At 39.8% G+C, this 15,654-nt stretch overlaps 1 protein-coding gene across 1 annotated transcript in view; it reads right to left on the reverse strand.

The window, feature by feature from the left end:
- The window catches only part of LOC117470124 (membrane cofactor protein-like), a 40,662-nt gene extending 33,173 nt beyond the window's left edge, over positions 1 to 7,489 (reverse strand). Inside the window, exons 1-3 of the mRNA XM_034114684.1 lie at positions 7,432 to 7,489; positions 5,111 to 5,210; positions 1,957 to 2,114 (exon numbers count right to left, since the gene is read on the reverse strand). Of these exons, the coding sequence (XP_033970575.1) occupies positions 1,957 to 2,114; positions 5,111 to 5,210; positions 7,432 to 7,489 (316 nt within the window). The remainder of the gene's footprint in view (positions 1 to 1,956; positions 2,115 to 5,110; positions 5,211 to 7,431) is intronic.
- Between the last annotated feature and the right edge of the window lie 8,165 nt (positions 7,490 to 15,654).

A 15,654-nucleotide genomic window follows, 5' to 3' on the forward strand; every position in this document is an offset into this window, starting at 1 on the left:
GTAGGGATGGGTATCGAGAACCGGTACTAAGTCAGTACCGGTAGCCGATTGGACGGTATCGGTATACCGTTAAGCCGCTGGACAAACGGTGCTGCTATCGGTATATGAATTACGCTACTTCCTTAGTTGAAACAATTCTGGTTGGTTGGGAACCCTCTTCCCGTGTGACATATCCGGTTTGAGTACCCTCTGATTGGCCACTGTGAATGCCACTCGTCATCTCTCCTAACAGCGCTCTTATTGTTGTGAGACTCCCGGGGGCAGACGCAACATCTTGCAAAGAAACAGCGTCTCAAGGCTTCTAACATTTAACAACCTATTCATATGTCATACCCACTTAACGGGAAGAAACTCAGCTAACAGACGACTATTAACCACTTTTGAAAAGTATCGAAAAATACCAGTATTGGTATCGATAAAAAAACAATACCGATATCCCCTACTGCTGAGTCATATTTTGCTCTGACGCTCTGTTTGATGCTCATATTTCTGGAGTCTTTACATTATTCAGTTTCTGACGAGCAGGAATATTGTTTTCTGGAATCACTTTTACATTTTACGGGGAAAACCCTGCGTTTTGGTTTGAGGGCGCACGCCGAGAGTAAGAGGGTGCAGACATCCAATAAAAGGATCAAATAAAGATATTAATATAGACATAAGATGTTTAACCTGTTGAGCCCTGAGCCCGTTTTTCAGGTCTCAGGCTCGAAAATGACATTCCCAGAACAAATGACCATATCTTCACTTCTAAAAGGGGTAAATTAATAATCTTTTTTCTCAAAGTAATGATAAACCTGTGAGTTGGATGTAGAAAAGTCAGAATCAATATAGATGTTTTTTATTTTAAAGAAAATTCAGATTGAACATAGTAAAAAAATGTAGATTATAGTGTCCATAAACCATTACTTATAGTGAAAACTACCCTTGGATGATGGGATAGTAGACTCAAAGCTTTAGGAATCCAAAGTACAACATATCATAAGTACCCTGTATCAAGATTGATGCAAAACAAGTGACATTTGACCTTTTTAGAGAGATTTAGAAGAAAAAAACACTTCTGGGGTCATTTGGGTCGATTTTGATGGTTGACACCTCTTTTTAACCGTTAGAGCCAATAGAATCGAAGGGGGGAGTTCCTAAAATCCATCTAAACATGACCCATTGGTGAATTAGTGATGCGCAGCCAGAATGCCCAAAACCGGAAGCTGTCATACACTCTCATAGCAGCTATAAATGAAAACTCAGTTTTTGCCATAAATATGGAATGATGGATTATCAGAAATCATTTCAAAGTGACACAGACACATTGGATTAACCTTCAGCAGCGTGTTTATCGTTTTAATGCCATTGAACACGACTTTTGATCAGAACAACAGCAAAGGTAAGACTATTTCCCGTGTTAGCTCCGTTAAGCTACGTGTTGTGATGTCTGTGTTTGCTTCCCCTGTCGCTCAGTGATGATACTAATACCTATAGAATCTGTGGAATCTGATATCTTGTTTGTGGCAGATCCGATAAGTAATAAAGTATTTCTACCGTGAGTTTTATGCTAAGTGCGTTGGCATTTTTTCGCTCAGGGCTCATTTAGACGCTTCTTGTGAGAATTGTGTTTTGTTTCGGTAAAAATTGTTTCATATCGTCAGTTTCTTCCCGTTAAGTGGGTATGACATATTAATAGGTTTTTAAATGTTAAGAAGCCTTGAGACACAGTTTCGTGAAAGAAAATCGGCAGCAAAATGTCAAAAAAATATAAAGATTAAAAAAATGGTATATGTATATATAATAATAATAATAATAATGGTATATATGGAACAAAGGAAGTCAAATTAAGAGAGATACAATTAAATAAAATGGGATGAAATGTTTTTTTATAAACATAAGAAAATAAAATAAAACGTCTAATAAAATAACAAATTAAAAGGGTCTGGGTGTATTGAAGATTCTAAAAGGACTTACCGACACAATTCGGGGCGGCCGGCTGAAAGACCCCGGTCTCTGAGCAGGACAGAGAATTCGATCCGTTCAGGGTGAAAGGTTCAGGACAGGAGAACTTGATCACCTCTCTGTATTCATACGCGTCTTTGACCGGATAGAAGCTGCCGATGGTCGGAAGTCTTCGGAGGATCACAGTTCATCACTGAAACATTCAATACATGGGAAGAGACGGAGAGTTTCTATGTTACAAACTCAGTAATCACATAGCAGATGCAAGGCAAATACGCTTAGAACATTAGTATATTATCCAGGGGAACCAACTCAGATATCATTTTGCGCCAGCCTCTGAGAGATGGGACCTGATGTTAGTAGTCATTTACAGAGATGGTAAAAGTATCCTTAACTCAAGTAGAAGTACAGATACTCGTGTTTAAAAACACTCTGGTGAAAGTAGAAGTACTGACTAAACTTCTTCACTCAAGTAAAAGTAAAGAGGGCTTTGAAATGTACTTAAGTAAAAAGTACCCATAACTAGCAGCTGTTTTAAAGAGTACCTGACCTCCCTTTATATTAATAGAACAATAATGTCATTGTTAGCTAATGAATGTTTCCATGCTGAACAACGGCAACATGACAACGTTTTCATTGGTCCCTCTTCTTTAGAGAAGACCAGGAAATGATGGATACACGGATCGTGTTCAAATCAATAGGCACGCAATGACTCTAAATAATAATGATCACGCCACCCAAACACACATTCAAACTAAAGGAACCAGCCTACAGGGTATTTGTGTTCAACATGTAAGAAGTAGAAAGTACAGGTATTTGTGTTCAACATGTGAGAAAGTAGAAAGTACAGGTATTTGAGTTCAACATGTAAGAAGTAGAAAGTATACAGGTATTTGTGTTCAACATGTAAGAAGTAGAAAGTACAGGTATTTGTGTTCAAACATGTAAGAAGTAGAAAGTACAGGTATTTGTGTTCAACATGTGAGAAGTAGAAAGTATACAGGTATTTGTGTTCAACATGTAAGAAGTAGAAAGTACAGGTATTGTGTTCACCATGTAAGAAGTAGAAAGTACAGGTATTTGAGTTCAACATGTAAGAAGTAGAAAGTATACAGGTATTTGAGTTCAACATGTAAGAAGTAGAAAGTACAGGTATTTGTGTTCAAATGTAAGAAGTAGAAAGTACAGGTATTTGGGTTCAACATGTGAGAAGTAGAAAGTACAGGTATTGTGTTCAAACATGTAAGAAGTAGAAAGTACAGGTATTTGTGTTCAACATGTAAGAAGTAGAAAGTACAGGTATTTGAGTTCAACATGTAAGAAGTAGAAAGTACAGGTATTGTGTATTCAACATGTAAGAAGTAGAAAGTACAGGTATTTGTGTTCAAAATGTAAGAAGTAGAAAGTTCAGGTATTTGTGTTCAACATGTGAGAAGTAGAAAGTACAGGTATTTGTGTTCAACATGTAAGAAGTAGAAAGTACAGGTATTTGTGTTCAAAATGTAAGAAGTAGAAAGTACAGGATTTGTGTTCAACATGTGAGAAGTAGAAAAGTACAGGTATTTGTGTTCAACATGTAAGAAGTAGAAAGTACAGGTATTTGTGTTCAACATGTAAGAAGTAGAAAGTACAGGTATTGAGTTCAACATGTAAGAAGTAGAAAGTACAAGGTATTGAGTTCAACATGTAAGAAGTAGAAAGTACAGGTATTTGTGTTTCAACATGTAAGAAGTAGAAAGTACAGGTATTTGTGTTCAACATGTAAGAAGTCAAAGTAAAAAGTCGTCAGAAAAATAAGTAGTGGAGTAAAGTACTGATACCAGAACATGTACTTACAGTAAGTACAGTAACAAAGCATTAGTACTTCCCCCTCTGGTAGTTTATTATACATGTATGAACACACAGACTCACCTTCACACACAGGCAGCCGGTCCTCCCAGCCCTGGCTGCCACACAGGATGGTCGGATATTTCCAACCAAATCATAACTAATAAGAGAAATAAGAAAAAAAACGTATTTGTTTTTGAGCAGATGTTTTTCCATTTAACCTGTTAAGAACAAATGACTATATCTTCACTTCTAAAAGGGTTACATTAATAATCTTTTTTCTCAAAGCAATGATAAACCTGTGAGTTGGATGTAGAAAAGTCAGAATCAATATCGATTTTTTATATTTGAAAGTAAATTCAGATTGAACATAGCAAAAACTGTAAATGATAGTGTCAATCCAAATCGTGAAAACCACCCTTGAATGATGGGTTAGTAGACTAAAAGCTTTTCAAAGTGACACAGACACATTGGATTAACCTTCAGCAGCGTGTTTATCGTTTTGATGCCATTGAACACAACTTTTGATCAGAAACAGAAAAAGGTCAGACCATTTGGCCGTGTTTCCTCCCTAAAGCTACGTTGTGTGATGTCTGTGTTCGCTTCCCCTGTCGCGAGTTTTGATCGCTCAGTGATGATACTTATATTTCTGTGGAATCTCAGCTTGCTAATCGATATCTTGTTTGTGCAGATCCGATAAGTAATAAGGGTATTTTATCGTGAGTTCTGTGTATTTAAAGTGTTAGAATCTTTTCGCTCAGGGCTCATTTAGACGCTTCTTGTGAGACTTGTGTTTTGTTTCGGTACAAATGGTTCGTATCGTCAGATAGCTGAGTTTCTTCCCGTTAGGTGGGTATGAAACATTAATAGGTTTTTCCCTGAGTCACAGTTTCGTGAAAAAAAGAAAAATCCCCATAGCCCCCGCCTAACAGGTTAACAACCCTGAACATTCAGAGAGCATATTGTGCTTAACCTCTACCTGGTTTAGGGGTGCAACAACTAATCGACTTAATCCATTCAAATCCATGACCAAATTAGTTGCCAACTAATTCAGTCGTCGATTCGTTGGTGACGTCATCACGTGTGTTTTACGCGCCGTTAAGCTCCAACGTTATCTGTCTTTGTTATATTTATATTTGTTAAGTAGTAAGTTGGTCTATTATATTCCAATTTATTCTGTATGCTATAGATCAGTGACCATCAACTGGTGGCCCGCGGGCCACATCCGGCCCGCCAGACATTCTCATCCGGCCCGCACGGCGGGGGCGACTGTGGCGTTGGCGGAGTGGTTAGTGCGTTCGCCCCCCCACTGAAAATCGCTGGCTCCCGAAAGACTCACCCAGGGTTGCAGGTGACTGTCAATTTGTCTCCAAACTGAATCCCCTCAGTAAAATCCACGTGTCCATTTGGCACGTCTCCAATAGCGCCACAGGACTTCCCTTAAAAAACAACAACAGAAAAACCCCTTAGGATTAAATTCATCCCTTAAACATTTCTGGATATCTGTGTTTCAGAGTGTAGGAATACTCTTCCAGTAAAAGTCCTGCATTCAGAATGTTACTCAAGTAAAAGTAGAAGTACTCAGATCTTGTTCTTGAGTTAAAGTAGAAGTACTCAGATCTAGTACTTGAGTAAAAGTAGAAGTACTCAGATCTTGTTCTTGAGTAAAAGTAGAAGTATTCAGGTCTTGTACTTGAGTAAAAGTAGAAGTACTCAGGTCTTGTTCTTGAGTAAAAGTAGAAGTACTCAGATCTTGTTCTTGAGTAAAAGTAGAAGTACTCAGATCTTGTACTTGAGTAAAAGTAGAAGTACTCAGATCTTGTTCTTGAGTAAAAGTAGAAGTACTCAGATCTTGTACTTGAGTAAAAGTAGAAGTACTCAGGTCTTGTTCTTGAGTAAAAGTAGAAGTACTCAGATCTTGTACTTGAGTAAAAGTAGAAGTACTCAGGTCTTGTTCTTGAGTAAAAGTAGAAGTACTCAGATCTTGTACTTGAGTAAAAGTAGAAGTACTCAGATCTTGTACTTGAGTAAAAGTAGAAGTACTCAGGTCTTGTTCTTGAGTAAAAGTAGAAGTACTCAGATCTTGTTCTTGAGTTAAAGTAGAAGTACTCAGATCTAGTACTTGAGTAAAAGTAGAAGTACTCAGATCTTGTTCTTGAGTAAAAGTAGAAGTATTCAGGTCTTGTACTTGAGTAAAAGTAGAAGTACTCAGATCTTGTACTTGAGTAAAGTAGAAGTACTCAGATCTTGTTCTTGAGTAAAAGTAGAAGTACTCAGATCTTGTACTTGAGTAAAAGTAGAAGTACTCAGGTCTTGTTCTTGAGTAAAAGTAGAAGTACTCAGATCTTGTTCTTGAGTAAAGTAGAAGTACTCAGATCTTGTACTTGAGTAAAAGTAGAAGTACTCAGATCTTGTTCTTGAGTAAAAGTAGAAGTACTCAGATCTTGTACTTGAGTAAAAGTAGAAGTACTCAGGTCTTGTTCTTGAGTAAAAGTAGAAGTACTCAGATCTTGTACTTGAGTAAAAGTAGAAGTACTCAGGTCTTGTTCTTGAGTAAAAGTAGAAGTACTCAGATCTTGTACTTGAGTAAAGTAGAAGTACTCAGATCTTGTACTTCAGTAAAAGTAGAAGTACTCAGATCTTGTTCTTGAGTAAAGTAGAAGTACTCAGATCTTGTTCTTGAGTAAAAGTAGAAGTACTCAGATCTTGTTCTTGAGTAAAAGTAGAAGTACTCAGATCTTGTACTTGAGTAAAAGTAGAAGTACTCAGGTCTTGTTCTTGAGTAAAAGTAGAAGTACTCAGATCTGTACTTGAGTAAAAGTAGAAGTACTCAGATCTTGTACTTCAGTAAAAGTAGAAGTACTCAGATCTTGTTCTTGAGTAAAAGTAGAAGTACTCAGATCTTGTACTTGAGTAAAAGTAGAAGTACTCAGATCTTGTACTTGAGTAAAAGTAGAAGTACTCAGATCTTGTACTTGAGTAAAAGTAGAAGTACTCAGATCTTGTACTTGAGTACAAGTAGAAGTACTCAGATATTGTACTTGAGTACAAGTAGAAGTACTCAGATCTGGTACTTGAGTAAAAGTAGAAGTACTCAGATCTTGTACTTGAGTACAAGTAGAAGTACTCAGATCTTGTACTTGAGTACAAGTAGAAGTACTCAGATCTTGTACTTGAGTAAAAGTAGAAGTACTCAGGTCTGTTCTTGAGTAAAAGTAGAAGTACTCAGATCTTGTTCTTGAGTAAAAGTAGAAGTACTCAGGTCTTGTTTCTTGAGTAAAGTAGAAGTACTCAGATCGTGTACTTGAGTAAAAGTAGAAGTACCAGAGTGTAGTGGAGTAGAAAGAACACAGTACCGCTACGTGTAATAAAATACTAATACTCACTTTCACATGTCATCCTCAAAGGGCTCCAGGCTCCAGCAGTACAGGTGATGGATGCAGATCCTCCAACAGACTCGTAGCCACATCACAAGCAAACGTAACTTTTATCCCGTCGGGGAAGTTTGTAAAAGTATGTCTTCCCCCTTTCAGATCCATGTTGTCTCCTCCCACAGGTCTGGCGCATTCTGAGCTGGGGAGGGAACGTCCAGAAGTTGATGTGTAATGTAGAATCAAAACAGGACTAATGTCATATCTGCAGCGAGATTATAACACTGACCTTGAGCTGAAAGGAAAAGGCCAACAGAGGTCAGGAGCAGGAGGAAGGAGGCCGCCATGATTTAGACCGTCTGGTGAAGAGAAACATTAAAACATTAAAACATGTGTTGGTTCAAATGTAAAGTAACTAATTAGATTACTTAGGTACAAGTTTGAGGTACTTTACCTGAGTGTTTCCATGTTATGTTACTGTGTACTTCTACTCCACTACAGTTCAGAGGTAACTGTGTACTTCTACTCCACTACAGTTCAGAGGTACATGGTGTACTTCTACTCCACTACAGTCAGAGGTACATGGTGTACTTCTACTCCACTACAGTTCAGAGGTAAACTGTGTACTTCTACTCCACTACAGTTCAGAGGTACATGGTGTACTTCTACTCCACTACAGTTCAGAGGTAAACTGTGTACTTCTACTCCACTACAGTTCAGAGGTAAACTGGTACTTCTACTCTACTAGGTAACTGTGTACTTCTACTCCACTACAGTTCAGAGGTACTTCTACTTTTACTCAAGTACAAGATCTGAGTACTTCTACTTTTACTCAAGTACAAGATCTGAGTACTTCTACTTTTACTCAAGAACACGATCTGAGTACTCTCTACTTTTACTCAAGAACAAGATCTGAGTACTTCTACTTTTACTCAAGAACAAGATCTGAGTACTTCTACTTTTACTCAAGAACAAGATCTGAGTACTTCTACTTTTACTCAAGTACAAGACCTGAGTACTTCTACTTTTACTCAAGACAAGATCTGGAGTACTTCTACTTTTACTCAAGAACAAGATCTGAGTACTACTAATAAGGTAGTATACAATTCAATACTCAAATACAAGTACCTCAAATGTGTACTTATGTACAGTACGATGACTAACACACACATAAAACATCGATAAACATTCAGTTTAAATTGGTTAAAATACCCAATATCACAGTTAACACTACAGAATAGGTCCCTGGGTATTCTTTGTAGGTAAATAAATATTCTTAGTGTCCTTCATAGTCTCGGAAAACACCAAACTCCACTCAAAATATATCAGATTTAACTCATTTGCGTGCCACTACTTATACAGCCATTAATACCGAGCAGTTCCACAACCCTATACAGCAACAGTTTATTATTCTAAATCCGGCACATGTTTAATAAAGAACCAAACAAAGACTCAAACACAAAAGTCACATCCCGTAACCCACGACATCACGCTTGTTTTATCGGATCAGACGTGTGGGCGTTACCGCTTCATTTGACCGACGAATTACAGGATTAAATGTTACTTAATTTATATTCTAAATCATCTGAACAGAGCAGGGGAGTCATCAGAGTGTACATCAGTTAGATTGTGTTTAAATAAGAGTTTCAATATGCTTATAATCCATACATTATTAAGCCATGGATCGATGATAAAGAGATACAGTGAATTCCTGCGAAGCTGCCTTAGCGGCGCAAAAGTACCCGGATGTGGCCCACTGAGCATGCGCAGTATAGTTTTTCTGTCACTCGAGGTGAATGGAGACAGAAAATAAATTCTCTTTTTTTTTATTGAATATATTTTTACATTTTCGAAATTCTCCCAAAATCTTTCTCTAAACATTCTCTTATTTTTCTAAATATTCCAACCTTTTAATTTTTTTAATATTCCAAGTTTTTTTTTACTATAGCTTTTATTGTTATGGCTTCTTAATTAATACTAAGCTATCTTTGGCTCCTTCATTACTGTAACACTTATCCTCTGTGGGACGAATATTAACTGGACTTTTAACATTTTGCATTAGTATTTCATCTAATATGTCATTCTTGCTCATTTAATGTAAAAACATCCAACTGTATATGGTCTTAAGTGTAATGTATCCTTTCAATAGGTGTTTTATGTGTCTACATATTTGTATATTCATGGTCACTCTTCGGTTTTATCTGCTATTTTGTATTGCTAACTACGTGCAATACTTTGTTTTACATGCTGCTGCAACAAAAACATGTCTCAATTTGGGATGAATTAAGTATATCTTATCTCATAAAGGTTTTCTGATATCTAGGTCAATGGAGAGGAGTCATTTTGAATTGGCCGCTGCGGTCATATTCATAAAAAATCTGCTTCCAACAACTGCTCCTTTTCCTGGGTGGTTATAAGCTAGGTAGCAACCGTTAGCTAACGTCACGTCACCACACAACACTAAATGATACACAGATTTAGTGACGTTTAGAGCGGTTCGTGGTTAAGTATTGGGTTGGTTACGGTAGTAGAGTGAGTCAAAGAGTGTATAAATGTGTTTTCTTACCGTCTGAAGAGGAGATTTGTGGTTCCGCTACTTCACTGCTGAGTCTCCTCACCCTGTGTGACTGTGCTCAGAAAGGGGCGGGGTTCAGCCTGTAACGAACTTCTTCCGAGTGTAAACACCAAGCCCTGACTGTCACTCAAATAGGGGGCGGGGCTTCAGCTGTGACGCATCATATTATTATTATTATGAATATTATTATTACTGCTATCTGTATGTATTTTGTATTTTTGTATTATTTTATAATTTTAATGTTTATTTTGTATTTATTTTATTGTTTTAGATAACTCTGAGTCAAATGTTTCCCAATCAAGATTCATCTTTGACTCTAGACACCCCTCCCCCACCCCCTTCATCCACTGTAACAATCATTTAAAACTTTTTTTTGGGGAGATTGTATTCTAATATTAGCCCATTATAGTCAGATAACGTAATGATCCACTATAGGGAGTATAATGAGTGAATTGAATCACATGTTTTACTTAAATATGTGGTGGTAATGTGTTTTGGGGCCATAAAATAAAATTACAACAGGATTGCACGGTTATGAATGCATTATAAGTTGGTTATGATGTAGTTAAAACAATATTGGATGATAGTCATTATTTTTGAGTGTTTTGGACTGAGATGAATCATGGGTCAAAATGTAGCCGTGAACACCATGTATGGGTACAGCTTTCGAACACAACACAAGGGTTAAGAAAATCCTAATTCATCCCAGACAGGACTTGACCTCTGCAGGAAATCACACGTGTTTAAGAAAGGTCACATGTTCACATCAATTCAAAGTGAAGAGAGGAAGCTTCGCCTCGTTCACAGAGGATGATGTAACGACCAAACCCTGCAGCTCAATGAGAGGAAGTGATGCATTTCCGCTGAGAAATAAACTAAATATTCCCATTGCACTTGTTTCAATCACGCCCATGAACCACACGGCCCATTTTCTCTTTTATCATATATATATAATATAATATGGGAGGGCTAAAACCCTCTTTAATGGTCACCATGCAGAGCACACAGCACACACAGTGAAATGTGTTCTCTGCATTTAACCCATCCTAGTACCAGGAGTACTAGTACCAGGCGTCTAGTACCAGGAGTCTAGTACCAGGCGTCTAGCACCAGGAGTCTAGCACAGGAGTCTAGCACCAGGAGTCTAGAACCAGGAGTCTAGTACAGGAGTCTAGCACCAGGAGTCTAGTACCAGGAGTCTAGAAACCAGGAGTCTAGTACCAGGAGTCTAGCACAGGAGTCTAGCACCAGGAGTCTAGTACAGGAGTCTAGCACCAGGAGTCTAGCACCAGGAGTCAAGAGCCAGTAGTATAGTGCCAGGAGTCTAGAACCAGGAGTCTAGAACCAGGAGTCTAGTACTAGGAGTCTAGAAGCAGGAGTCTAGAACCAGGAGTCTAGTACCAGGAGTCTAGCACCAGGAGTCTAGTACCAGGAGTCTAGCACCAGGAGTCTAGAACCAGGAGTCTAGTACCAGGAGTCTAGAACCAGGCGTCTAGTGCCAGGAGTCTAGCACCAGGAGTCTAGTACCAGGAGTCTAGAACCAGGAGTCTAGTACCAGGCGTCTAGCACCAGGAGTCTAGTACCAGGGTCTAGTACCAGGAGTCTAGTACCAGGAGTCTAGCACCAAGAGTCTAGCACCAGGAGTTAGTTACAGGCTAGCCCAGGAGTCTAGCACAGGAGTCTAGCACCATGAGTTAGCACCAGGAGTCTAGTACCAGGAGTCTAGCACCAGGAGTCTAGAACCAGGAGTCTAGTACCAGGAGTCTAGAACCAGGAGTCTAGTGCCAGGAGTCTAGCCCCAGGAGTCTAGTACCAGGAGTCTAGAACCAGGAGTCTAGTACCAGGAGTCTAGCACCAGGAGTCTAGTACCAGGAGTCTAGTACAGGAGTCTAGTACCAGGAGTCTAGTACCAGGAGTCTAGTACCAGGAGTCTAGCACCAGGAGTCTAGCACCAGGAGTCTTAGTACCAGGGAGTATACCAGGAGTAGCACCAGGAGTCTAGCACCAGGAGTCTAGTACTAGGAGTCTAGCCCAGGAGTCTAGCACCAGGAGTCTGCACCAGGAGTCTAGCACCAGGAGTCTAGCACCAGGAGTCTAGCACCAGGAGTCTAGTACTAGGAGTCTAGCACCAGGAGTCTAGAACCACCAGGCGTCTAGCACCAGGAGTCTAGCACCAGGAGTCTAGAACCAGGAGTCTAGTGCCAGGAGTCTAGAACCAGGAGTCTAGCACCAGGAGTCTAGAACCAGGAGTCTAGAACCACCAGGAGTCTAGCCACCAGGAGTCTAGCACCAGGAGTCTAGTACAGGAGTCTAGCACCAGGAGTCTAGCACCAGGAGTCTAGCACCAGGAGTCTAGCACCAGGAGTCTAGCACCAGGAGTCTGCTAGGAAGTCTAGCACCAGGAGTCTAGAGACCACCAGGAGTCTACCAGGAGTCTAGCCAGGAGTCTAGAACCAGGAGTCTATGCAGGAGTCTAGAACCAGGAGTCTAGCCAGAGCTAGAAACCAGGAGTCTAGAACCAGGAGTCTAGAACCAGGAGTCTAGCACCAGGAGTCTAGTACTAGGAGCAGTGGGCAGCTATTGTACAGCGCCCGGGGAGAAATGGGAGTGAGTGAGGGGCAAGGGAGGGTCTGGTGCCTTGCTCAAGGGCAACCACGGCAGGGCCCAGGAGGTGAACTGGGCCCTCTCCAAGTAGCAGTCCACAACTCCATACTTTAAGTCTGTTCGGGACTTGAACCGGCGACCCTATAGCTCCCAGTCCAAGCCCCAAGTGACTGAGACACTGCCGGACAATTAATAACACTTTTATTACGTTTTTGGAATGGAAAATGGTTGTTTTAAATATTTTGAGATTTAAATTCCTTTTTTTTTACTATGTCCAGTAAATGTATGTCTAAAAATAAACTCGAAAGCACAGTTCAGGTGTCAAATTTTGATAAAATATTAAATATATGTGCAAAAAACGGTGTGGGACTAGTGCTTGTGGCGCAGTGGACTAGTGTGTGTGGCGCAGTGGACTAGTGGTGTGGCGCCAGTGGACTAGTGCTTGTGGCGCAGTGGACTAGTGTGTGTGGCGCAGTGGACTAGTGCTTTGTGACCACAGTGGAACTAGTGTGTGTGGCGCAGTGGACTAGTTTGTTGGTGTTTGGATCAGGGGAGCACAGGTTCAAACCCCACTGCCAGTCAGCATGTCGTGTGTCCCTGAGACACTCACCCCAAGTGCTCAAGCGGGGGATTGTCCACAGTATTGAGTATGTTAGTCGCTTTGGATAAAAGCGTCTAACAAGTAACATGTTCATGTAATTTTGATGTTTATATTTCCAAGTTTTAATTTGTGGAACAATGCCAATCAAAAATACAAGCACAAATCCACCTGAAAAGCTCAAGTTTTACTTCATATGTTCAGGTACAATATCTTCTTTAAAACTATCATAACGTTATTGTGTGTCCAGCACTGCATCATTATCAACACAGTCCCTTTATTTCCATGCAATTAAATACCTCCACACGCATTCACTGTTTGTAAAGGAGATTAGTTTCCCAATATGTGACTCAAGTATTTGCATTTCTTTATATGCTAAAGAAACTATCCTCATGTAAACATTGGCCTGAATAACTCATTCATTCTTATATTACCTTCTAGACTCTAATCTGGAGGGCTTTCCATGTTTATATATGAATCAGCAGGAGGAGGACTTTTAAAGTAGAGACACTACATACTGATATACACCTGAACATCAGCAGGAGAGGACTCTTTAAAGTAGAGACACTACATACTGATAACACCTGAACATCAGCAGGAGAGGACTCTTTAAAGTGGAGACACTACATACTGATATACACCTGAACATCAGCAGGAGAGGACTCTTTTAAAGTAGAGACACTACATACTGATAGTACACCTGAACATCAGCAGGAGAGGACTCTTTAAAGTGGAGACACTACATACTGATATACACCTGAACATCAGCAGGAGAGGACTTCTTTTAAAGTGGAGACACTACATACTGATATACACCTGAACATCAGCAGGAGAGGACTCTTTAAAGTGGAGACACTACATACTGATATACACCTGAACATCAGCAGGAGAGGACTCTTTAAAGTAGAGACACTACATACTGATATAACACCTGAACATCAGCAGGAGAGGACTCTTTAAAGTGGAGGACACTACATACTGATATACACCTGAACATCAGCAGGAGAGGACTCTTTAAAGTAGAGACACTACACACTGATATACACCTGGAGCATCAGCAGGAGAGGACTCTTTAAAGTAGAGACACTACATACTGATATACACCTGAACATCAGCAGGAGAGGACTCTTTAAAGTAGAGACACTACATACTGATATACAGCTGAACATCAGCAGGAGAGGACTCTTTAAAGTAGAGACACTACATACTGATATACACCTGAACATCAGCAGGAGAGGACTCTTTAAAGTAGAGACACTACATACTGATATACACCTGAACATCAGCAGGAGAGGACTCTTTAAAGTAGAGACACTACATACTGATATACACCTGAACATCAGCAGGAGAGGACTCTTTAAAGTAGAGACACTACATACTGATACACACCTGAACTCAGCAGGAGAGGACTCTTTAAAGTAGAGACACTACATTCTGATATACACCTGAACATCAGCAGGAGAGGACTCTTTAAAGTAGAGACACTACATACTGATATACAGCTGAACATCAGCAGGAGAGGACTCTTTAAAGTAGAGACACTACATACTGATATACACCTGAACATCAGCGGGAGAGGACTCTTTAAAGTAGAGACACTACATACTGATACACACCTGAACATCAGCAGGAGAGGACTCTTTAAAGTAGAGACACTACATACTGATATCCACCTGAACATCAGCAGGAGAGGACTCTTTAAAGTAGAGACACTACATACTGATATACACCTGAACATCAGCAGGAGAGGACTCTTTAAAGTAGAGACACTACATACTGATACACACCTGAACATCAGCAGGAGAGGACTCTTTAAAGTAGAGACACTACATACTGATATCCACCTGAACATCAGCAGGAGAGGACTCTTTAAAGTAGAGACACTACATACTGATATACCACCTGAACATCAGTAGGAGAGGACTCTTTAAAGTAGAGACACTACATACTGATATACACTGAACATCAGCAGGAGAGGACTCTTTAAAGTAGAGACACTACATACTGATATACACCTGAACATCAGCAGGAGAGGACTCTTTAAAGTAGAGACACTACATACTGATACCCACCTGAACATCACCAGGAGAGGACTCTTTAAAGTAGAGACATTACATACTGATATACACCTGAACATCAGCAGGAGAGGACTCTTTAAAGTAGAGACACTACATACTGATATACACCTGAACATCAGCAGGAGAGGACTCTTTAAAGTAGAGACACTACATACTGATACCCACCTGAACATCAGCAGGAGAGGACTCTTTAAAGTAGAGACACTACATACTGATATACACCTGAACATCAGCAGGAGAGGACTCTTTAAAGTAGAGACACTACATACTGATATACACCTGAACATCAGCAGGAGAGGACTCTTTAAAGTAGAGACACTACATACTGATATACACCTGAACATCAGCAGGGAGAGGACTCTTTAAAGTAGAGACACTACATACTGATACCCACCTGAACATCAGCAGGAGAGGACTCTTTAAGTAGAGACACTACATACTGATATACACCTGAACATCAGCAGGAGAGGACTCTTTAAAGTAGAGACACTACATACTGATATACAGCTGAACATCAGCAGGAGAGGACTCTTTAAAGTAGAGACACTACATACTGATATACACCTGAACATCAGCAGGAGAGGACTCTTTAAAGTAGAGACACTACATACTGATATACACCTGAACATCAGCAGGAGAGGACTCTTTAAAGTAGAG

Source organism: Trematomus bernacchii, unplaced genomic scaffold, assembly GCF_902827165.1.
Source record: "Trematomus bernacchii unplaced genomic scaffold, fTreBer1.1, whole genome shotgun sequence".
NCBI lineage: Eukaryota > Metazoa > Chordata > Actinopteri > Perciformes > Nototheniidae > Trematomus > Trematomus bernacchii.